This window comes from Alligator mississippiensis, chromosome 9, assembly GCF_030867095.1.
Source record: "Alligator mississippiensis isolate rAllMis1 chromosome 9, rAllMis1, whole genome shotgun sequence".
NCBI classification, from domain to species: Eukaryota; Metazoa; Chordata; order Crocodylia; family Alligatoridae; genus Alligator; species Alligator mississippiensis.
The window spans coordinates 40,960,302-40,985,619 of NC_081832.1; the positions used below are offsets into that span (position 1 = coordinate 40,960,302).

General features: G+C 46.7%; 1 protein-coding gene and 1 long non-coding RNA gene across 3 annotated transcripts in view; one reads left to right on the plus strand and one right to left on the minus strand.

The window, feature by feature from the left end:
• Positions 1-6,986, plus strand: part of DIAPH1 (diaphanous related formin 1) — a 68,500-nt gene extending 61,514 nt beyond the window's left edge. For both annotated transcript variants that reach the window (XM_059733339.1, XM_059733340.1), the window contains 2 exons: positions 57-707; positions 6,798-6,986. In XM_059733339.1, coding sequence (XP_059589322.1) covers positions 57-707; positions 6,798-6,971 — 825 coding nt within the window. In that variant the 3' untranslated portion in view covers positions 6,972-6,986. The remainder of the gene's footprint in view (positions 1-56; positions 708-6,797) is intronic.
• Positions 6,987-11,744: 4,758 nt separating this feature from the next.
• LOC109283053 (uncharacterized) lies at positions 11,745-20,925 on the minus strand. The gene is made up of 4 exons (XR_009464378.1): positions 20,854-20,925; positions 20,520-20,629; positions 15,864-16,020; positions 11,745-12,309 (listed from the first exon to the last, which is right to left on the minus strand). It is a non-coding gene; the product is annotated as an uncharacterized LOC109283053 (long non-coding RNA).
• Between the last annotated feature and the right edge of the window lie 4,393 nt (positions 20,926-25,318).

Sequence of the window (25,318 nt, forward strand, 5' to 3'; positions counted from 1 at the left end):
TGGATACTCCAGTGTAATGCTGAGTAATGTTTGTGTTTTTTGCTTGTCTTCTACAGATGTCTAAGTTGTCAAAGGAGCTTGAGGATACTAAGAAGGAAATGGCTTCCCTCTCTTCTATATCTGCTTTACCTGCTCCTCTACTCCCTGGTTCAGCTGCTGTACCCCCTTCCCCACTTCTTCCTAGTGCAAGTGGGATCCCACCTCCCCCTCCACTCCCTGGTGCTCTTGGCATCCCGCCTCCCCCTCCACTCCCTGGCGTCCCGCCTCCCCCTCCACTCCCTGGCGTCCCGCCTCCCCCCCCGCTCCCTGGCGCTCCTGGCGTCCCGCCTCCCCCCCCGCTCCCTGGCGCTCCTGGCGTCCCGCCTCCCCCCCCGCTCCCTGGCGTCCCGCCTCCCCCCCCGCTCCCTGGCGCTCCTGGCGTCCCGCCTCCCCCCCCGCTCCCTGGCGCTCCTGGCGTCCCGCCTCCCCCCCCGCTCCCTGGCGCCCCACCTCCCCCTCCGCTCCCTGGCGCTCCTGGCCTCCCGCCTCCCCCTCCACTCCCTGGTGCTCCTGGTATTCCACCACCTCCACCAGGGATGGGTGTCCCTCCTCCACCTCCTGGGCTTGGGGGATGGGGAGCCCCTGGAGTTCCAATTCTTCCATATGGAATGACTCCTAAAAAGGCTTATAAACCAGAGGTACAGCTGCGAAGACCTAACTGGTCCAAGGTAAGACCTTTCTCTCATCCAGAGCCTGCTGCCCATTGTATTCTTTTCCAAGGCATCCCATCTCAACTTCCAACTTCAATTGCCTTATCTCTCCTTCCATTTTCCCCCAGTCTTTTGAAGGGTCTAGTTTCACTGCCCTTCTTCTGCAGGGTGTGGAGAGTGAAACACCTTTGGAACTGAAGTGTCCAGTGCCTGAGGGTCACAAGAACCTCTCAGTAGCTCAGGCTTCCCCTGTAGCGTGTTGCTGTCCCCACACAGTTGTGGAGATACAGAGAAGCAAACTCTTTCCTAGTTGGCCTGTAACCATTGGTTATTGGAGTGTTTTGTGTTTAATTTCACTGGTATTATTTATTTAATATTTTTATGCCCTCTACCTTGTAGGAAGCATTTTGAAGGCAGCATTGTGGGGATACCAATTTAATAATCGCAACCTTTCTGAAATACACAAGTAGCAGATAATTATGCTGCTCTAGAAAGCATAGGCTGTTTTACCATTCACATTTCATTTCCCCCCTGCTCTTTTTTTAAACTAGGACATTGCTAACAAGTGTGTATGTGAACAGAATAGCTGCCCTAAAACTGTGTGACAATCAGCCAGCAATGGGCTTAGCATGGTCATGCTGGAACAAGAGAGCTTTTAGTAAATTCAGAGGCGGGCATCATTTTCTTGTGCATGCTTCCTTGGTTTAGTAGCACAGAGATGTTGCATTTAATGGGTTAATGTTCTGGCCCTCCACCTTTGAAAGTGTGGAGCCCCAGCTGTGGACCTCTTCTGAACAGACAAGGCCAACTGTCCTGAATTATAGTTTTATAGTTTCATAGTTGGTAGGGTTGGAAGGGACCTGAGCAGATCATCAAGTCCGACCCCCTGCCATGGCAGGAAAGAATGCTGGGGTCAAACGACCCTGGCAAGGTGTTTGTCTAACCTTCTCTTAAAGACCCCCAGGGTAGGAGCCAGCACCACTTTGCTTGGAAGGTGGTTCCAGATGCTAGCCACCCTGACTGTGAAGTAGCGACTTCTGATGTCTAGTTTAAATCTACCTTCTGTCAGCTTGTGACTGTTATTCTAGTCACTCCTGGTAGTGCTCGGGGGAACAGGGACTCCCCCAATGCCTGCTGGTCCCCTCTGACTAGTTTGTAACAGGCCACTAGATCCCTCCTCAGCCTTCTCTTGTGGAGGCTAAACAGGTTCAGGTCCCTTAGCTTCTCCTCATAGGGCCTGCTTTGCTGCCTCCAATCATGCGAGTGGCCCTCCTCTGGACCCTCTCAATGCTGTCCACATCCCTCCTGAAGTGCGGCGCCCAGAACTGGACGCAGTACTTCAGCTATGGCCTGACCAGTGTCGTGTAGAGGGGGAGAATCACCTCCTTGGACCTGCTTGAGACGCATCTGTGGATGCATGACAAAGTATGGTTGGCCTTCCTGACCGCGTCCCCACGCTGTTGCCTATGTTCATTTTGGCATCAATAATGACTCCAAGATCCTTTTCTGCCTCTGCACTGACAAGAAGGGAGTTCCCCAGCCTGTAGGTATGCTGCTGGTTCTTCCTCCCCAGGTGCAGTACCTTGCACTTTTCAGTGTTGAAACCCATCATGTTCTCATCCGCCCACCCCTGTAACCTAAGTCCGATTGCAGCCTATTCCTCCCTTCTAGCGTGCCCGCTTCCCCCCACATCTTAGTGTTGTCTGCAAATTTGAACAGGGTGCTTTTTACCCCCTCGTCCAAGTCGCTGATGAAGATGTTGAACAGTGCAGGACCGAGGCCTGAGGAACCCCACTGCCCACATCCCTCCAGGTCAAATAAGACCCATCCACCACCACTCTCTGGGTGCAGCCCTCCAGCCAGTTAGTGACCCAATTGACTGTGTAGGTGTCGATGCCACAGTCCCCTAGTTTTTTAATGAGAATGGGGTGAGCGACAGTGTCGAAGGCCTTCCTAAAGTCCAGAAATACTATGTCCACTGCTACCCCTGCGTCTAAGGATTTTGTGACCTTGTCATAGAAAGCCACCAGGTTGGTCTGACAGGACCTGCCTCTAATGAACCCGGGTTCGTTGCCCCTAAGCATAATCTCCCCTGCTGACCCCTCGCGGACATGCACCAGGATAATTCTCTCAAAAAGCTTATCCAGGATCAAGGTAAGACTAACTGGCCTATAGTTCCCTGGGTCCTCCTTCCTCCCATTTCTGAAAATGGGAACCACATTGGCCCTTTTCCAGTCATTTGGCGCCACACCAGAGCTCCACGAGTGCTCGTAAAGCTGTGCCAGGGATCCTGCAATGACCTCTGCTAATTCCCTCAGCACTCTTGGGTGGAGCTCATTAGGACCAGCTAATTTAAATACATCCAGTTCCTCCAGAAGTTCTCTGACTAGATCCTCACTGACCTTAGGCCTGGGTGCGCCTCCCCCGGGTCCTGAGGGGGTCCCGGCAGAAGGGCTGATCTGGTCCCTGCTCAGGAAAATGGAGGCAAAGAAGTCGTTTAAATAGGTTAGCCTTGTCGACAACCAGATTTCCTAGCGTGTCTTGCAGAGGCCCCACGTTACCCGGTACCTTCTTTTTGCCCCCTGTGTATTTAAAAAAGGACTTCTTGTCCTTGATCCAGGTAGCTGGTCCCAGTTCTATCTCCACCTTGGCCTTCCTGCCCGCCCCCCTGCAGCCCCGAGCAACTGAGGTATAGTCCTCCCTGGTGATAGCCCCTCCCTTCCATTGGGTGTACGCCTCCCTTTTAGCTAGGAGACGTTCCCAGATGCTTTTGGTGAGCCATGGGGGCTTTTGCGCCCTCTTGCCCCCTTTGATCCTTGTTGGGATTACCTCCCTTTGGGCAGGTTCAGATTCTCCTCCATCCAAACTTTAGTTGAGTTTGACAGTATCAGTTATCTCTACATCACAGAACCTTATCTCTACATCACATCACAGATCTCTACATCATAGTTCAGGAGAGTTGGCCTTGTCTGTTTTTCAGTTTTTATTAATTATCATCTCCACATTCCTGGACTGCCACCTGCACTTCATCCTGACTGTTATCTCTGTTTACTCCAAATATCGTATCAGTCTGTCTAATACCTGCTGCAATTATCCAGCTATCAATCACACACCCAAAACACACACATTTCCTTATTGCTTCTTTTTTTACAAAATGGAAGTACATTTTAAAATAGCAGCTTAGCATAAGTATACCATAGTACAGGCATAATATATTCTAACAGGTGAATTGACAGAACTGTTTTTGGATGGGAATGTCCTGAGGGGAGGGGACAGCAAACTAGGTGGAGAATTTTTGCATCAGTCTGATTAACAATAAAGTCAATCAAATGTGGAACCTGTGTTCCTTATTCACAATGCAGAAATGTTGGGGTCTTTTTCAGCTTTATACTCTGCAGTACTAGGCTTAAAAGAACAGTCAGAGGTACTGGTAGAAACAGGTTTTCTGACAGTGGTGGGTGTTGGGTGTAATTGTCATAAGAACTGCTTGTGTTTTCAGGGTGCTCACATGGTTCCAGGTGCTGTCCCACATAAGGTGACAGTCTGACCATAAGGGCTTACAGTACAAGAAACCAAGCAACCTAAAATGAGCAGGGGAAAGTGGCTAACATATTACATTAGTATGTCCTGTATACTATCTCTACGTGCCTCTTGGCATAACAATATTTAACTTCATGTAAAAAGACTAGAAGTGAAACAGTCTCTTCAGTTACATTTTGTACAGGTTGGAGAGGTGTAGTATAGGAGCCAAAGAAAAGGAAATTTCAGTCACCAAGACGGGAGATGATGGTGTTTGGGAGATAAGTTATTAGCTGCATTATCAGAAAAGAACTTTTGGATCTTCAAAGCTTATGGAGAAGTACAGGGCAAAAAATGGACAGTGCAGTTTGAGTGGGAGAGGAATGAAAGATGATCCCAAAATTATGGTTCTCAGTGACAGGAGTGTGGTGGCAGTAAGAGCAGGACTAGTGAGGGCTTTGGAGGAAAAGCAAGGAGTTGAGATTTAGCTATGATTGTTTTCAGTTTGGTGCAGCTTGAGGTGGGAGAAGAGGTTGGTTAGAAAAGGTGGGATGGACAGATTTGTTTTTGAGTCACTGGTTTAAAGGTACTTGTTGGAGCTGTGTAAGTAGACAAAGTCTCTGAGAGACTGTAAAAGGAGAACAGGAGGGGTCAAAAAGATAATCCGGTGGGATACTTGCTCCTCCTTGTTCTCTCTTGGTCAGTGTAGTTCTCTCTGTATGAGCACTCCGGGTCTTCTCTGTGCTGCCACAGCCAGTGTGTTCTCTTGGGGACCTTAGTGTTATACAAAGACAGACCACTGCTTGGTCTGGTGGCAAAGGCTCAACAAGATTTATTATCTACACAGCACCTACTCACTCACACACCTGTCCAGAGGGTTGCAAGATGTAAACCCTTGATGCTGTTGGTTAGACACCAGGACAACTCACAAATAGGATCCCCTAGGCCTAATACTCATTCCAAAGACTTCCAGTACTTCTCTTATGCACCAAGCCAAACAGTTCTGTTTACATCACTCATTTACATAGCATATGGAAACATCAATTTCTTCACCAAATTATCCTAATCCTCAGACCTGCTGTCATTATCAGGTGTGTTCTAGACTATGGCACCACATTTATCAATCAACTTTAAAAATTAATTTTAACATTGTTGTCTGTTGAACCTACTCTCACAAGGCAGTGTGAGGTCAGCCTTTGGTGAAGCCTACTTTGGTCTATACTTTAGCAAAGCCTTTATATGAATTGTATATGCATCAATCATTGCTTATATTAATCAATACTCCAATGACGCCTACAAGAGGTATAAGGCTATTTTTTATTTATTAAATTTACTGTATTTACTTAAACCAAAAACGACTCTGAATTTAAGGTGACCCCCCAATAATTAGGTTGTATACATGGGAAATTTATACATTTATTATAATTTCCCATGTCTAGTATCTGAATTATTGGTGAGTTGTCTTAAATTTATCCCCCCCACTGCTGCAGCAGGGGAAGGCAATGGGGGAACAGGCAGTAACCCCCTGCTGCTTGCACACCCCAACATCTACCCCCTACCTGTCTCCTCCCACCTATCCTCATTGCCTCTGCCCCCTCTTTCTTCTGCTTACCTTCTGGCTCCAGTAGTGCTCCATCCCTGCTCCAGTCCCAGTCTGGTTACAGCAGCAGCTCCAGTGACACCCCAGATCTGGAGCCCAGGCCAGACCTGCTGCTGCCACTGTTAATAAGTTGGGCTGGGGTAAGAACAGTTACATGCTCCCTGCCCCAGGATGGAGCAGGGACAACCCTGCCAGAGCCAGAGGGTAAGCAGTGGTGGGTTGGTGGAGGGTGGGCAGAAGTTGAGTCTCTGACCCTGATCCAAAGCCAGAGTTGGAATTTCAGAATCCGCCCCCCCCCAAAATATAAGATGAAAGGCTTCCCCCTGCCGCCCCCTCTCCCCCCTCCCCCCCCCCCCCGGGTAAATGTGGGGGGTGAAACTTGTATTCAAGCAAATACAGTATATGTCCTCCTTCCCAGAAAAGGCTCAGGGCAACTTACAATAAAGATAAAAAATAGAAACCAGTTCAAATGAGGAAATACAACCAAACACCCCCCGCCCCAAACCCTGACATTCAAAAGCAGTTCATCCCAACCACTCCTGCTGCCCTGACAAGAGCATCCCCTCTCACCTGCCGAAGCCAACCTTGCTTTTCAACCAACATTCAGTGTCTCCATAAAAGAAAGCAACAATTCCTTCTCCCCTGCCCATATTCCTTCCTATCCCTACCCATTTCTGTTCTCCTGCCTCATGTGCAGGGGTATCCCCGCACCCCCTCGCTGTCCATTGCAGGTCATACTCCTCCTCTCAAAGGGAGATTGCCTGTCTCCAAAACCCCTGAGGGAAGGGGATAACGTTCAGTTCAAAACAAAAAACACCCTTTTCCTTATGTCTATCCCTGCTGAAGGGCTATGACAAAGGGCTAGGGCAAGAGTCCACTGAAAGGTACTGAAAAACCAGGGAGTTGTGAGATTGTGTATGATGTTGGATGCATAGAGTGGGGTCTTATTCTGCTTCTGACCATATATTGTTGCCTTGCCTCCACTACAGATTATAGTTGAAGACCTCTCCCAGGACTGTTTCTGGACCAAAGCCAAGGAAGAGCGATTTGAGAATGAAAACCTCTTTGCTAGGCTGACAGTGATGTTTTCTGCTCAAACTAAGCGTGAGTGCTATACTCAGTGCCCCTCTCCCCCTGTTTCCTTAGCCAATTCAGATGAGTAAGAAGGAAGTGGGAATACTTTGGGAGGATACCAAACTGCCTTTAGAAGGGGTGCTATTGGTGCTAGTTACCGGGAAGCTATTTACCTTGTAGTGGTAAGTAAGGTGGGCGCAGAAGGGCGAGGGTATGTAATATACAGCGGATTCTGCACTTTCATAGATCTGCTTCTTCATGGTGACATTGAGCTCTTTTCCTATGGATCCTAAGCATTGTGCTGGGCCTGAGACTGTGGGGATAGTGGGGGCAAGATTTGGTCATTTAATGTTACAATATTGTTTGTTCATTTTGAATTTCCTTTCCCTTTTGCATCCTGACCTCATTCCTGCTTTCTCTTCTGTGGATTTCTCTGACCACTACCTGCAGCCTCGAAGGGTGAGTAGCATCAGTCTTTCTGAGACTGCTCAAGGCAGCTTCTAGCATTTGAAAAGCATTTTTTCTGAGGAGTGAAAGTAATTGCTATTCTATAAAAAAGGAATTTCAGGCAAGCATGACTAGGTTTAGAGAAGGGGATCTCTGGGGAGTATCCTAGAGGTGGTTAAGTCTCATTAATAAGCCTGTTTCCTGTTGCTGTTTCATGAGTGTTTGATTTACCGGTTGAATGCAGCTGAATTCACCTACTTAAATATGTTAGGCCCTTCCATGAGCCCCAAGCTTCTTTCCTTTGTGTTCCTTTGTTTTAGAGCAGTTGAGAATAGGATATGCAAATTTTGCTCATCACTGTTCATAGGTGATTCTCTAAAGTGTTGTAGCACTTACCCCATCATATTATATGGGTGCAGCAGTTCCTACAGCATTATTTTATTTCTCTTTTAGATGTTGTGTTTATCTCTGCCCAGGTTTTCCCTTTCTGTACTGAGTTATTGTTCCCTCAGCTCCAGCTCTTGGTCTGTTCTGAATCTTTACTTCCTTTTATACTTCCCCAGGTAACACTTTGTCTTAGGGGGGTACAATTTGTACTCCCAAATGCATACAGGTACAAAGGTTCCTTCTCTGTCAGGGAAACCTTACCATTCTTCTTCCTATTTTGGGCCTTCTGTCTTGGCTGGCATGTCAATTTTACAATAAAATTGTGAGATGAAGATAGGGGTATCTAGCTGTGTCCTAGTAGATGAAGGCCCCTGCTTGTAATCTGACATGGTGGATTGGAAGTGCTCATCACATTGCAGACTGTGATTTGTAATCTGTCTCCTCAGCTTTGTTTTATTTAGGTGTTCATCTCAACCCCTTATAAGTGAAACTAGTTACAGTTCAGATTCAAACCCCTCATCCTTCTTGTCTACACCAGAATTAGCATATTTATAGATAGTATAATTTTTCCTCTTTAGTTGATCGTTTTCTCTTGAGCTGCACTTTAATTTGTTTCAGTAAGAAGCTTGACAGGCTGCCAGGTGCCTCTGGCATCTTTCTGGAAGTGACTCGCACATTAGCATAACAGGAATGTTCTTACAGTGCTGCAGTGAAGCCCTCTCCAACCTCCCTCACTGTTTGCAGATGATCTGGCCAGGTTTAGAACTCTATTTACTGCTGAGATACCACTGTTGGTCCCCAAACCCAGTGGTGCCTCAACAGCTTTCACAGCTGCTCTTGGGAGGGCAGCTAGGTAACCATGTTTGCTGATGGGTGACATTGCACTGATTTGGAGTAAATACCTACTAAGAAAAAATAAGAGTTCTATTAGGTGTCCTGGTCAGATTGATGGCATAGATAAAGGAATTATCTTTTCTATCACTTAAGCATTTCCAATGCCCTTGGGCAGGATATGGCTCACCTAGTTAGATAATGTATAAACCTTCCAATCCTTTTGGATATCATTTCATCATAATTTTAAGGAAGTATGGGCTGGATTAAGGAAGTATGGGCTGGATGAATGGACTGTACAGTGGATAGAAAACTGGCTGGAGCATTGGGTTCAGTGAGTAGTAATCAAAGGCTCGATGTCTAGTTGGCAGCCAGTATCAAGTGGAGTGCCCCAGAGATCAGTTGTGGGGCTGGTTTTGTTCAGTGTCTTCATCAGTGACCTGGAAGATGGCATAGAGTGCACCCTCAGCAACTTTGCAGATGACACCAAACAGGGGATTAGTAGATACACTGGAAGGTAGGGCTAGGATTCAGAGTGACTTAGACAAATTGGAGTATTGGGCCAAAAGGCACCTCATGAGGCTCAGCAAGGACAAGTGTAAAGTCCTGCACTTAGGACGGAACAATCTCATGCACCAGTACGGGCTGGGGGCTGACTAGCTGCAGAAAAGGACCTGGAGGGTTACAGTGGACAATATGCTGGATATGAGTCAGCAGTGTGCCCTAGTTGCCAAGAAGACTAATGATATACTGGGCTGCATTGGTAGGTGTGTTGCCAGTAGGTCAATGGAAGTGATTTTTCCCCTCTATTCAGCACTGTGGTAAGGCCACTTCTGGAGTACTGTGTTCAGTTTGGGGCCCCCACTACAAAAAGGATGTGGACAAATTGGAGAGAGTCAAGCAGAGGGTGACAAAAATGGTGAGGAGGCTGGGGGACATGACTTACGAGGAAAGATTGCAGGAGCTGGGCTTATTTAGTCTAGAGAAGAGGAGACTTAATAGCGGTCTTCAACTACCTGACGCGGGGTTTGAAAGAGGATGGAGCTAGGCTATTCTTAGTAGTGGCAGATACCAGAACAAGGAGCAACAGTCTCAAGTTGCAGCAAGGGGAGTTTAGGTTAGATATTAGGAAGAATTGTCTCACTAGGAGGGTAGTAAAACACTGGAACAGGTTACCCGGAGAGGTGGTGGAAACTGCATCCTTGGGAGTTTTCAGAACGCGGCTAGACAAAGCTTTGCCTGGGATGATCTATTTGGGGCTGGTCCTGCTCAGAGCAGGGGGTTGGACTAGATGATTTCCTGAGGTCCTTTCCAATCCTAACTTTCTATGATTGTCAGAGGAAGGGGTGTTACCACTATGTGGGGATAATAGCAGGGGGTTGTATAGAGCAGTGGTTCTCAACCTTTTTTGTACCATGACCCATTTGCAAACACCGATGGCCAGTCAGGATTTTCCCTGGGATATGTTAGACTAATTAGCCTATAGTTGCCCAGGTCCTCTCTTCTCCCTTTCTTGAAGTTGGGCACAACACTGGCCCTCTTCCAGTCTTCAGGAACCTCCCTCGAGCTCCATGAGCTTTGAAAGGGTTTCGCCAGAGGTCCCACGATGACTTTGGCCAGCTCCTTCAGCACTCTCAGATGAAGTTCATCCAGTCCTGCTGACTTATAAATGTCTAACTTTTCTAATTGATCATATACCAGCTCAATATCAACAGTAGGAAGGCGGTCATTCCCACCATGCCCATTTTGAACCTTTTCTAGTATGATTTTCCCCTTAGTCTGGTGAAATACCAAATCAGAGTAGTCATTCAGGAGTTCAGTTTTCTCCTGACTGTCAGTAACAAGCTGTCCTGAGTTAAGCAGTGTCCCCATGCTTCCATTTGTTTACCTTCTGTTCCCTATATGCCTAAAGAAGGACTTCTTATTGTCCTTGATTTCTGTTGCTAGTTTAAACTCTTGAACTTGGACAGTGTTGTATGTGCAGTGGTTACAGAAAGGGCAGGCTGTATAGTAATAATGGAAAGCCTGAGTAGGGCCGAGCTGCCTTTCATTAATATGACAGGGGTTGAAAATGATTCAGGCTCAAATGCATGCTACTTAGCAATGGTTTAAAGTGGTGAAAAGAGGTTTGAAGGCTTGGATTCCCTGTCCAAGGCATTTAGCACTCGAGGATTTCTCCTGTCTTTTGGAAGGGTAGGGAACTAGATAAATAGCTCTCTAAGTTGGTTGTTTCCAATGTTGGTGGTGGTCCTTGTATCACTCTGGGCTATGCACAGATCTATGGTCTTTACAATTAGAAGTTTGATCCATGTAGGTCTATAAGAAATGCTGAGGGTTAACAGTGATCCATTGGTACAAAAGTTCCTGGGAAACCACAGGTCTATGTGATATCCTTTGCTGCTTGTAAAGTTGGGGAGCTTGTTCTCTGGGGATTGGGAAACAAGCTGGCTGAGGTTGATATTTTTAGTAAACTATACATGGAGAAGTTATTACTTTCCATTGTTCTTGTTGAAGCGAATCAATTCTGTAGTATCTCTCTTGAGCGTTAAAACTTCCTGAAGAAATACCTCAAATGCTCAGTTCCAACTTGGTATAACTAGGGCAGCCTTTAATTTTTAACTGGCTTTCAATTAAAATTACACAGCTGTACTTAGGTGTGTTTAATGGATTTGGCTGTGCGTTGAGCCCTGCTTTCAGAAAGATGCAAGCTGCACTTGGCCATCTCCTGCCCTCACCACACTCTTGTCTGTGAAATATTTAAATTCACACCTTTTTAGTTGCTGCTCTTTTCTTTCAAAGCTTAATCATTTTTATCCCAAGGGTAAAGAAGAATCCCTTCTCTGTCTGAGAAATGAGACTTGGAATGCGATGTCAGCAGAGTGGCTCTGCCGTTCTTTCCCCTTTGTTCACTTTTTTTCATGCTTCAATGATGATTTTTCTTTCAACTAGTCAAGTAGCCAATGACAGTTCAGTTATTTATATGTTGAGGGTCTGGTTTTATGCCTCTCTGAAAAGTGAGTGGCTTAGTAGTAAGAGCAATGTCTGAGAGAAGCAACCAAAGCACTTGTACCTATTTACACTTGCCCTCCTTTTCCAGAGTCTCTGTTGGAATATCAACATACTATTAATAAAAAAGAAGTGTATTGCAGTCAAAAGCAGGATTTGAACCTAGTGCAGTTAAGGATTGACACAACACCTTGTTTGATTAATGACAGAAAGGCTTTAATAATTATGCCACAAACAAGCTAGAAAACTAAATGACAGAAAGACTCCTTCCCAATATTCAGTAAATGAGCTATCACAAAAGTCCTAGTATATGTTAGCTGCAATAGTGTCGCTCACCAGAGCAGGAAGAAAGCAGTTTCTGTCTTTGCTGCCTTCTCTGGCATGGATCCTTCCTGGAGAGTGATCAGCTGGACTCAGGTTACAATGTTGCAGTGATTTCTTGCTCTCCTGGAGTGCATCTTGCCAGCAACTCTATTTCATTCTTATACTCTTCAGCTGTATAGCTACAAAGCATTCCTCCTTCATAGTTGGTCAGTTTAAAGTCTGAACAAAGCAAGTAGGGAGGGACCATCATCTTATAATAGCTAACTGTTTGGATCCTGTTTTCGGTTTTCCAGTTGTGAAACTTGTTTTTGCAAGCTTTAGATCAGTCCAGAGCTTATACTTCAATCAAATGGGATGACTCTTGATTTGAATGCCTGTTCCAAGAAATATGACTCAAGCAAGGGAGGATGTGTCAACAAGGAGGATAGTCACCTAGGGATATGCAGTTATTTATTACTGGTTTAGCATAATAAGACATTAGCTACATTTGCAGCCAGCACAGGAGATTAAATCAATTGGGATTGCTTCATTTCGCAAGGGTCCCAGTCATGATCTTGCACTGTTATTTTAATTTGGTCATTTAAATTTCATGTGTAGGCCCAGCCAACCTTTCATGGTCATCAAAGTGATTATATTTTGAGTATCCATGGGCTGCCATCTAAGTACTTGGGCTGTGAACTTCCCGATCCACTTACTAAATCCATTCTTTATTTCTGCAATTTCCCTGTTTTGTTTGGCAGAACGTGTTGCACTTGTGCTTGGTACACCTAAGATCAGAGAAGTTTGCTGAGAAGTTAGCATGGTATATAGTATGTCTGCTCATACTATTAATTGCCTGTGAGCTGCATCTCCCCTCATCTTTTTTTGTACTATAGCAGGCCATTGTTGGTACTGTCTTCTCAATCTTGCTGAGTGTACTATGCAAAGTGTCTGTCTGATTACTATGTAATATTTATGGAGCTAAAAGCAAATAGAAGGCAAGGAAGGGATTCTGTGCCCATACAAAAGCAAGTTCAACTTATTGGGGATTCCCAGCCTGTGAAAATGTAATGAACTTGAAATATGAGCTTAGTCACAAAAGATCAGTTGCTCGCTGAGCTGATTCCAAAATTAATTGAAACCCAACTGGATGTCGCGTACAGCAATATAGACTCTAGAGTATGTTTCACACGTCCCTTTGCACGCTCAGCTTTTTAGGGGTTGTGTGCTTTAACAAAAGAAGTGGTTTAGATCCAGGTAGCAATAGTGTTGCAGAGATTGTTTTTCTGTGTCCCTTACTTGTCCAGGAGCTCCACTTCCTTTGTAATGCACAGGATTTGTCTGTGTTCTGTAGAGAGGGTTTGCACACGCATTCCTACCTAATAGCAATTGCTGCAACATTCAGATCCAGGTGATTACACAAATAGGATGCAACTGGCTTACCTTAGCAAGAGGATTAATATCCATCTAGGAGACTCCCCAGGACTTAATGGGGAACTTAATGCTGAGTCCTGTGTAAAATGTTACTTTTTTATTTCTTTAAAACAGTGCAAATAATAGATTTACAATAATCCTTAAAGAAGTCATGAGAAGACATAACAGCTAATGGCCTTTTTTTCCTTTGTGTATAAATGTGATGTAAAACTCAGTGAGAAATTTTGAAGAGGAGGAGCTTAATTTTATGCTGACTGTGTTGGGATCAGTGGTGCCAGGAGTTGTCCAAGCAGCTTATGTTAAGACTATTTCTCAGAGTCCTGCCTATATTTCCTTGTCCTACTGCCTGCTGAAGAACCTTGTTTTTCTGCAGGTAAGTACAGAATAAAGTATCCTGGAAGTCCATTTCCTCCCAGATCAGAGTCTCTGTGTGGTACAAGTTGTTTTGCTTCTCCAAAGCTGCTGCTTCTGTATCCAACTCTAGGCATAGTTTGTGTTGAACAGGAACCTGGCATTGAGGAATTCTCTCTCAACATGGCACAGTAATCAAGGGGCTAACCATACTGGGATGTAATAATAGGAGTGCTGTATGTCAGTCACAGGAAGTGTGTTTTTTTTTTTTCATTCTAGCCAGCACTGGTGTGAAGCCTCACCTGGAGTACTGGCTCCAGTTTTGAAGCACTAACCTTAAAAATGAAATGGAAAAATTGAATAGAATCCAGAAAAAAGCAAAATTACTAGAGATTTAGAAAGTATGATATACAAAAAAAGGTTGGAAGAAGTAGGATTATTTAGTTTGGAGAAGAGAAGATTTTGTTTAAAGACTACTAGCTGGACAAGAAGCAGCCTAAGATATTATGAAGAATTATATAGCTATGAAGGTGGTGAAGCACTGGAACATATTCTCAAAGAAAAGTTGTGGAATCTATCACTGGAAGTTTGGGTTTTTTTAAGTGCAAGTTAGACAAAACATTTGTTTGGAATGGTTTAGACATGGATGATCCTACGGGGGGAGGGGGGCACTAAATGCGCATCTGAAGTCCCCTGTTTTTCCAAAATTCTTTATGAGCAGCAGCAATTCCAATTCCTAAACAGCAGTTCTTGAGTGTGGTACTCATGTGTCAGAGCTCTGCTGCTCACAAGCCCTTTCAGGTGGGACTTTTTTTTTTCTTCTTAGCAGTGGTCTGTGTTTGATTCCTGGCCCTAGTTATTCTGGTGCTATGCGCTATTATAAACCAATGGAACTCCAGAGGAATAGGAAGGGAACCTTTGGATTTTAGGTATTTATGTACTGTATGCTTTCCCCTCCTAATGTAAGGTATTTCCCACTCTCACCCTCTCCACCCAGCAGAGGACTGGGATTCCCAAAATGAGGTGCTGCCTGTACTGCTGTAGTAAAAGCCCCGTCAGTCCTACTGACAAGGTTGGTAATTGAAAACATATGTAAGCACAATCCATCTTTGTGAAATGTCAGTTTTTTTGGCAGGTTGTTTGGGGAATGCTGGTTCCAGCTTTTTCGGAACACAGGAACTGTGGACTCATGTTTCAGTGCCAACTGTGTAGCTAAGTTCCTTCACAGTAGGTTAGGGCAGAGAGAGAGCTTTTGGTCCTCGTGTTGGATCTCATTCTTTACCTGATCAAGTGTCATGTCCTGGCCACAACCTCAAAGGGAAGGATTGTAATCCCTCTGGCAGAGAATTAATCTGCTATTTCCATTAGCAGAGGTCTTAGGTTGGATTGGACACCTGTGACGCAGATCACATCTCTTAAGTGTATTTTGAAGGGATCTTTTTTGATCCCTTCTGAGTTGAATGTAAATTACACTCTACTGCTCTGTTGATAGTGCTGGAGGACATTCCATTATCCGTTTCATTCCTATTTCATTTTTGAAAGTGAAGCCAGGAGTATTTTACAGCAGAATATAAATTGCCGTCTCTTTCCAAAACCGGGACCATTTTGGACAATATTGTTGGTAGCTTTATAACCAACATGTGGCTTATATAAAACAAACTTTGTGTGAAGTAGCTCCTTTGGTTTTGCCTCTTCTACTCTGCAGGCCCTTGCTTTGTGACTCAGGTATTTTCCTTAGTTCCCCTTTTCTTCTCACTCCTTTCCCAATCTTTCCTCCTTTTAGAAAATGCCTATCTTTAATTTTCTGGATTTTACATTCTTTGATAAGGTCTCTGCTGTCTCTGCTGATAAGGTCTCTTGTCCCTTCTCAGTGTGATCTTTCTTCTTTGCTTGTTCTCTCTCTCTTCTGGGCCCTGCTGGGATTGGGGAGGGAGAATTCTGTGAGTCCCATTAGGATCATGTTGGTTGCTGCGAGTTGGAGCACATGCCTGTGAAGCACTGCAGAGTTTTGTGGGGGAAGTGCGTTTGTTTCACACAGCTTGAATGTGCATAAACACTGTCAGCACTGTCTCTGTGTGTTGTCTGGACAGCAGGGTTTCCTCAGCTTCTTTATTTATTTTGCTGTTGTCAAAGACATCCTCTGCCCTCCCCCACTCCCCCCAGCCATACAACACACTTGCCATTACATTCCCATGTCCTTAAACAGCTCTAGTTTGTATTACCTGAGAAGGTTTTGCTTCCACAAAGGTCATGGGACAGGAGATCTATCCTTCTATCATTTCCTGCTTTAATTCCACCCTGAAGAGCTTCATTTTGATTCTGCATCTCTTTAGAGCTTCCAGAAAGCCATCTTCACCTGAGGAATTCACAGTGAGGATTCTTCAAACAAATGAGAAGTGGTTGCTGAAGCTATTTACTGATGTGTTTTTTGTTTTTTTTGTTTTTCCTTGATTGTGCTGATTTTTCCTTATAAATCACTGTTTCTCTAAAAGAGGGACTGCTACCCAAATCAGTACTGAATGACCATCTTGGCAGGGCATTGTGTGGGGAAAGGTGTGTTTTTAACCCAGTTAAGTCCCCTCACCCACTCCCTGCCTCAGGGGAAAAATGGATATTTTCTCCCCTCCCTACTGCACACACACGTCCTATCCCTTCTTCCAGGAGGGAGTCAGTCATTCAGGAACTCTCCCATCCCCAACCTCACAAACCTCTCTTTATTTTAGGGGTGGAGAACCCAAAGACACCAGGGAGGAAAATGGTGGTTTGACCCCAGCCGGTGCATAAGAGGCACAGATCTTTTTAGCATAACTCTTTTTCTCAGTTTTTCACAGGTCCTCTTTTTTTCTAGCAAAGTACCTGAAAAACAACACAAATTGCTGCTTTGAAAGAGCCACTGCATCCCATGTAGATGATGAGGAGAAGGTGCACTTAGGAAATCTTTAGAAATAGAAAAGTACCTTTCCTATTTAGTCAGTAAAGACTAGAAGAGAAAGGGATTTGTCTCTTGTTATCTAACATTCTCTTATTCCAGGCACTTTATTTCCTACTGGAAAATGTTACTTCCCTACAACTGTTCTTAAAAACAAATTCTGCTGAAATGAACTGTAAAATGAAGGAGCCAAACTATTAGGCTGGACATTAGTTGATGCAGGGACTTTGTGTGGACAGCACTGAGCCTGCTATCAGCTCTCAACAAACATGTATGGACATCCCAAAAATATGGGAATTGCATTATTAAGCACTTAGACACTGAGAGATGCCAAAGGCAGTGTCACCCATGGTATGTTACTGGTCCCCTATACTTGAGAACAGTACAGGGTTTTTTTTATTGACCAAGGCAAGGTTAAGTTAGATAGTAGGACAGACTTTCTTACTAGGAGGGTAGTAAAACACTGGAACAGGTTACCCAGAATGGCGGTAGAATCTCCATCCTTGGAGGTTTTTTAAGACCTGGCTAAATGAAGCCTGGGCTGGGATGATGTACTTGGCGATGGTCCTGCTTTGAGCAAGGGTTTGGCCTAGATGTCCTCCTGAGGTCCCTTGCATTCCTAATTTTCTATGATTCTGTCAGGATAAAACAGCTTATACTGTGGTTTCCTGTTGTGTGTGTGCCTGGTAGGTCATGAGTGAGTTGTTCATATTTCAATTTGTAAAATAAGGCCAAGGATTTGGCAAAGTCTTTTTACTACATACCATACAAGATCCATTTTGTATGAAGTGCTGTATATTACACTAGGTCAGCAGTGAAGACTGTTCATAGATTCATGGATGTTAGGGTCGGAAGGGACCTCAATAGATCATCGAGTCCGATCCCCTGCATAAGCAGGAAAGAGTGCTGGGTCTAGATGACCCCAGCTAGATACTCATCTAATCTCCTCTTGAAGACCCCCAGGGTAGGGGAGAGCACCACCTCCCTTGGGAGCCTGTTCCAGACCTTGGCCACTCTAACCGTGAAGAAGTTCTTCCTAATGTCCAATCTAAATCTGCTCTCTGCTAGCTTGTGGCCATTGTTTCTTGTAACCCCTGGGGGCGCCTTGGTGAATAAAACCTCACCAATTCCCTTCTGTGCCCCCGTGATGAACTTATAGGCAGCCACAAGGTTGCCTCTCAACCGTCTCTTGCGGAGGCTGAAAAGGTCCAGTTTCTCTAGTCTCTCCTCGTAGGGCTTGGTCTGCAGGCCCTTAACCATGCTAGTGGCCCTTCTCTGGACCCTCTCCAGGTTATCCGCATCCCTCTTGAAGTGTGGTGCCCAGAATTGCACGCAGTACTCCAACTGCGGTCTGACCAGCGCCCGATAGAGGGGAAGTATCACCTCCTTGGACCTATTCGTCATGCATCTGCTAATGCACGACAAAGTGCCATTGGCTTTTTTGATGGCTTCGTCACACTGCCGACTCATGTTCATCTTGGAGTCCACTAGGACTCCAAGATCCCTTTCCACCTCTGTGCCACCCAGCAGGTCATTTCCTAGGCTGTAGGTGTGCTGGACATTTTTCCTCCCTAGGTGCAGCACTTTGCATTTCTCCTTGTTGAACTGCATTCTGTTGTTTTCTGCCCACTTGTCCAACCTGTCCAGGTCTGCCTGCAGCTGTTCCCTGCCCTCCGGCGTGTCCACATCTCCCCATAGCTTTGTCATCTGCAAACTTGGACAGAGTACACTTCAGTCCCTCGTCCAAGTCACTGATGAATACATTAAAGAGTATCGGTCCTAGGACTGAGCCCTGCGGGACCCCACTGCCCACACCCTTCCAGGTCAAAACCGACCCATCTACCACGACTCTCTGGGTGCGACCCTCCAGCCAATTCGCCACCCACCGGACTGTGTAGTCATCCAAGTCACAGCCTCTTAACTTGTTCACCAGTATGGGGTGGGATACCATATCGAAGGCCTTCCTGAAGTCTAAGTATATGACATCCACCCCTCCTCCTGTGTCCAGGCGTTTTGTAACCTGGTCATAAAAAGAGACTAGATTGGTCAGGCATGATCTGCCTGCCACGAACCCGTGCTGATTTCCCCTCAGCATAATTTGTCCTGCCGGGCTCTCACAAACGTGAGCCTTGATAATTTTTTCAAAGACTTTGCCAAGGATGGAGGTGAGACTGACTGGCCTATAGTTGCCCGGGTCCTCCTTCCTCCCCTTTTTGAAAATGGGGACCACGTTGGCCCTTTTCCAGTCCTCCAGGACTTGGCCCGTGCGCCACGAGCGTTCAAATATTCCCGCCAGTGGCTCTGCAATGATGTCGGCCAGTGCCTTCAGCACCCTCAGATGGAGCTCATCCGGGCCTGCCGACGTAAAGGCATCCAGTTCTTCCAAGTGACTCTGCACCATCTCAGGGTCTACGCGTGGAAGTCTGGCGCCTTGCTGCTGCCCCTCTACAACCCCAGTGAGAGACTTGTCATGTCCCTCGCTTAGGAACACTGAGGCAAAGAACTCGTTGAGGAGTTCAGCCTTGTCCCCCCTCTCCGTCACCAATTGTTTCTGCCCATTTAGCAGGGCCTTATTCCTCCCTGTGTCTTCCTTTTACTCCCTATATATCTAAAAAACAATTTCTTGTTGTCTTTTACTTGGGTTGCCATCCTCAGCTCCATGGTAGCTTTGGCCCGTCTAACTGCCTCCCTACAAGCACGAGCAGAGGAGGTATATTCATCTTTGGTGATCTCTCCCTGTTTCCACTTTTTATGTGCTCCCCTTTTGTCCCTTAGGCTGCCCTGGATTTCTGTGGTCAGCCAGGGAAGCCTCCTGGCCCCTTTCCCTCTTTTGCCTCGCTCGGGGATTGTCTTGCTTTGTGCCCGAAGGATCGTTTCCTTAAGGCACAGCCACCCTTCTTGGGCTCCCATCCCTTCAAAACTCCTACTCTGCAGTGCGTCCTTGACTAATCGCCTGAGTGCATTGAGATCAGCTTTCCTAAAGTCTAGCACTTTCACCCTACTAGTTACCTTACCCACTCGACGTCTTATGGTGAATTCTATTATTAGGTGATCACTGTCCCCCAGATGGCTACCGATCTGGAGGTCCGCTACCATGTCGTCCCCCGTTGCCAATACCAGATCCAGTATGGCATTCCCCCTAGTGGGACCGTGTACCTTCTGTGTCAGGTGGAGGTCCTGTACACAGGTTAGAAACCTTCTTGAGCGGTGGGACTTTGCTGACTGTGACTCCCAGCAGATGTCCGGGTAGTTTAGGTCCCCCATGACTACCGCCTCTTTAGCTTTTATGGTCTCCGAGAGTTGCCTCAGGAGCCCCGAATCTCTTTCTTCCCCTTGATGTGGGGGTCTGTAGCAGACCCCTACCACCAAATCCCTTTCTCCTTGCCCCCCGTGTAGCCTAACCCACAATCCTTCTACTTCCTCATCCTTGGATTCTGTCTTGATGAGGGTTGATGTATATTGCTCACTGACATAGAGCGCAACCCCTCCCCCTTTCTTCCCCACCCTGTCCTTTCTGTACAATCTATAGCCCTCAATATGTACTGCCCAGTCGTGGGATGAATCCCACCAGGTTTCTGTTAGCACTACTAAGTCATAGGTGTTTAGTGCAAGCAGGAGCGCTAGTTCACCCTGCTTGTTTCCCATGCTCCTAGCATTAGTATATAGGCACTTGAGCCCTGTGACTGGTGCCTTTGCTGCCCCCCCGCTCCGAGTCCCAAGGGGCCCATTGTTTCTTACCTTCTCGTTTCTTACTTGTGCTGTAATGCTGGCCTCCCCATGGCTTTCAGGTTCCCAATGCTCTCTTTCTTCAGGCTGGGCTGTCCTTGTGGGTGCCACATGGTTTGGTGGTCCACAGCTTCCCCCGCCCTCATCTTCCCCTCCCCCCGATGAGCCTAGTTTAAAGCCTGCCGGAGGAGATCTGCCAACCTAGAAGAAAACGCACACTTACCTTTGGGGGACAGGTGAAGCCCATCCCAGCTGAGCATGTCCCTCGTCGTAATGTGCGGGTCGTTGTAGGACTGTTGTAGGACTTGAGCTTCCTTCACTTTGCAAGGAATACTGTATAAGGTTCAAAAGAAGGAAAGAATGAATGGACAAACCTGAAATAATATTTAACTTGTTAAATGTATGTCTGCATAACTGTTCACATAGCTGTAAATGATAGCTCAGGCATCTGACAGGACTGTCCAATTTCTGAGTGGCTGGGGGCTCATGGGCTGCATGGCCAGTGAAGCCCCTCTACCGTGTCGGAAGTATGACCCCCACCCCCCAAACACACACACCTGCCACTTCCATGCAGACAGCATGAGTCCCTCCATGTGGGCAGGCATCAGACTCACCAGGCTCCCTCCTGCCATGCTGCCCTGCCCCAGAGACCCTGGTTGCCACAACAGCAGAAGAAATGAAGGAACTAGGTGAGAGCCCAGGAGCTGCATGTTAACCACTTGCAGGCTGCCAATTGGACAGCCCTCTCATGAGATTTCTCACTAATCCTTCAAGACTTTCCACTAATAAATAAAATTTAGTTCTCTTCAGCCTTTCACGCTGATATACCCAAAGGTTTTTAAGTTATTACCTGTTCATGATATATCAATTTCATCAGTGTGTAGATGATGATGTATAGGTAGAAGGTGAAGTTTCTCACTCAGTAGCTCTTGCGTAATACATAAGCGTTTAGCCACACGGCTGTCATACTACTCATTATTCATAAAGGAGGGTCACTGCCATTTTTGGAAGGTCAGAGGCATGGGGCCAAGTGAGATGTTGAGAGGAGCTAATGACTCATCAGTAAGGGCTTCAGTCTAGAACAGCATCTCTTTAAGATGATTACCCAGAGATCACAACTACCAGAAGCTTTGATACTAATACTTTTGCCTCCTTTAGTTTTCCTTTCATAAACCAAAAGACGCAACAAGGGGCAGGTTATCTCTGTGGAGGGAGCTTTGCTGAAATCTGAGGCCCTGTCTGGGGAATTCCTCTCACGGAGCAGACTACCCTCTGCAAGGTGGCACTTGAAATCATGGGTTGTACAGACCCAGCTTTTGCAGTGAACAGTGGACATTTCACATATGGAATTCTATGAAATTTCTTCTTGTTTAGCAAGAGTAACTCAGCCGTGAGGCACAGCGTGATGTCAGCAGAGTACAAGGCATTGCCCTGCCATTGCAGAGGAGGGAGACAGGTGGCATTTGTTTAGCCTGTATATTGATAAAGTATGGTTGACTGGGCATGGCAAACTTCAGCTGTCTGCCATCACTATTAGCTGAACTACATTTAAAAAAAAATCTTTTACTGAGAAGCAGGAGCCTTGCCTGTAGCTAGAACCATTACAGATAGGCACAAATTGCCTCTTGCCATTCATTAGTCCTATTGCAGGCTAAAATTCCCTAAGACACTGCATTCTGTGTCCACAAGGTGGCACCCTTGACTTGGAAATGGAACTGGAATTGGCCTGCTGGTTCTGGTAGTGGGCTCTCCTGTTGGCTCTCATATCCATTTAAATGGGAGAGACTTTTTATGTCTTATTGAAATACACACCGCAAATTATTTAATCACAGAAGGGGAGAGAGTTTACTTGCTTGAGATTCATTTCGTAGCAAGATTTAATTTAAAGCAGAATCTGTAGAAGAGAGGCCCCGTGTGCATGCGAGTGTGCGTGTGTGCATGCACACATGTAACTAATGGAGGTTAGAGCAGGAGGGAAATGCTGCTTTTCATAGGACAGCCCAGTACATGAATCAGAAAGGCAGGGTGTAGTACAGGGGCAACCTCTAGACCAGGGGTGGGCAAAATGCATCTCGCAGGCTGGATCTGACCCACCAGGCCATTATTGTGTTTGGCCTGCAGGACCCCTCTAAAATTTAGGCAATTATTACCTGCCGGTTGCTGGCTGTCTGAAAGCTGATGAGGCACTGGTGGCAGGAGCTATTGGCCGCAGCAACAAGCAGTTCAGGCTCTGGTTGTGCCTACCCAGCCCCACCCCACCCCTAGCCCCCAGAAGCTTCTGTGTAGCAGATGTTTCTGCCGTGGCAACCCTGTGGCTGTTCCCCAGCCCTCCCTCTGTCAGAGAGTGGAAATTCAGAACTCAGGCTCTGTGCCTCCATGTGCCACTCCCAGCTAGAGTGCCAGGAGCACCATGTGAAAGCATGGAGCCAGCTCAACCTGATGGTGAGGGACTTCCCATGGCTTCTGGCACTCTAGCCTGCAGGCTGGCTCCATGCTGCACCCTGTGGGTCCCGGCCATACAGCCAGGAACTGTGTGGAGCCGGGCCAGATCAGCTCCTGCTGTGCCGTGTGGGGCCCAGCCATACAGCCGGGATCCTCATGCTGCCAGACCAGGCTAGGCTGGCTCCATGCTGCACCCTGTGGTCCCAGCCATGCAGCCAGGAACCGGATGCTGCCAGAGCTGTCCCGGCCTGGCAGCACACAGTTTCCAGCTGCATGGCCAAGACCTGCATGATGAAGCAGGAGCCAGTCAGGAACTGTGTGCTGCCAGGCTGAGCTGAGCTGGCTCCATCCTCTCTCCTGCAGTCCCAGCCATGCAGCCAGGAACTGAATGCTGCTGGAGCTGGCCTGGCCCGGTAACACACAATTCTCAGCTGCATGGTCGGGACCTGCACAGTGTAGCAGAAGCCACCTGGGAACTGTGTGCTGCAAGGGCTGGGCCGGGCTGGCTCCGTGCCGTGCCCTGCAGGTCCTGGCCATGCAGTCGGGAACTGTGCAGTGCAGCATAGAGCTGGCCCCGGTCTGGCCCGGCCCCGGTCTGGCCCAGCCCCTCCTGGCAGCACACAGTTCCCAGCTTCAAGGCCGGGACTCACATGGCGTAGCACAGAGCCAGCCCAGCCCTGGCAGCACATGGTTCCTCACTGCATGGCCAGGACCCACACGGTGTGGCACAAAGCCAGCACGGCACGGCACGGACCTGACCTGGCCCCTCTGTGCTGTGCTGCATGGGTATCAGCCATGCAGCGGGTAGCTGCATGCTGCTGGGAGGGGACAGAACAAGACTCAGTCTCTTTCAGAAATGCCCATGTAGGCAAAACTCAAGTATAACCATTGGCCTGTATTCATTGGCCTTTGCAAAGGGTGAAAGGTTCTCACCTAGGGAGGAGCATGGTCTAGCTGTGGGACTAAGAACTTCTGGATTCTATTTCTGGCTTTGCCACAGATTCCATCTGTGAACCTGGGCAGATCATTTCAAATGTGCCCATTTCTTATGTTTGATAAGTAAGCTGTCTCTCCCTCAAACCCTGGGAAGTTGCCTGTCTCTTTGTTTTGGTGTTTTTTTAATTGTGTCATTGGTGATGATGATTAAGAGGGCTTAATTACTTTGCATAGGAGCTGAAATCTACCTCTGTTTTTGCAATTGTTGCCATTTGATCTGCAAACCTTCAGGTTTTTGCTTGAAATCCAGACTGTTCTCCTTGATGCACAGCTATAGAATCTTACTGCAGCCTGCTGCTGTTTCCTCATCGAAGTGAACACAGAGGCCTACCTTATGCAGAAAAAGCACTAAGGGTTTGCAGCAGTGACCTGTTTGGGACAAGAAGGTAAAACTAGGGCCTTTCTGTTTCAGAAAATCACATTAGACCACATATGTGTATCAGGGTCTCAGCAAGATTGAGGCTGCTGCACAGAAAAAGTTGTGGCGTGGACATTACCAGCTGCCTGTTAGTGTGAATAAACCTGTAGGTCGAGTACGCATCTGAGCTCCCACAGAGACTGAACTCATTGCTTTCTTCACCATTTCCACCTCTGTCTGGTTCAGTAGCATGTGTGGCCTCATGAATTGTACATTAGGAGTCAGAAATGTCTGGAATCTAGTCCTGACTGTGCCACAGACCTTCTGTATAACCTGGGCAAGTCATAGGCTTTTTTTGCTTCCATACTTTTTCTTCCTACTTGCAGCACTGCTGCAAACCAGCAATGTTTCTCCTGCCTAAGGTGGGTCTGTATCTTCTAAAAGGAAACAGCAGCAAAACAAATACTGACCAAACACCAAGGAAGGTTTAAAAGGTTACTTGGAGCAGCGGTAGGCAACCTTTTCCAACTGCAGGCCAAATTGACTTACCCTGGTTTGGAGAAAAGTGAGAGCTAGGAACCTACCACTGCCACTTCTGTCCCCAGCCACACAGGGAAAGCACCCACTGCTGGCATTTCTCCCTGTGGCAGCATGGAGAGAGTGCCCATAGCTAGTGTTCATCTCTGTGCAGCTGAAGCCCATGTCTGTAGGATGGATCAAATGTTTCCATGAGCCGGATCTGGCCCATAGCAGACTGTAGATTACTGACCCCTACCCTACGGTGCTTCTGCTCTGAGCCCAGGAGTGCTGTCAGGCAGCAACCTCTGCCCACTTGCTCTTGCACTGAGTTGTGTGCACAGTTCTCTTACTTGTGTTTTTTGTCTAGTAGCATAACATATTAAAGGAAGTAAACATTCAGGCTAAATCCAAGTTGCTTTAATTGCATTCTGTTCTTCCTAGTTCATAGATTTCATAGACATTTGGGCTGGAAGGGACCCCAGAGGATCATTGAGTCCTGAGTCCCCCAGGGGCAGGAAGTCAGCAGGGATCATAGGATCCCAGCAAGATAAACATCCAAATGTCTCTTGAAGGCGTTCAAAGTGGGTGCTTGAACTGCCTCCGAAGACAGTCTATTCCAAACGTGGGGGGCTCGGACAGTGAAGAAGTTCTTTCTTATGTCCTGCCTGAATCGATCATGGCGGAGTTTCTGACTGTTCGATCTTGTC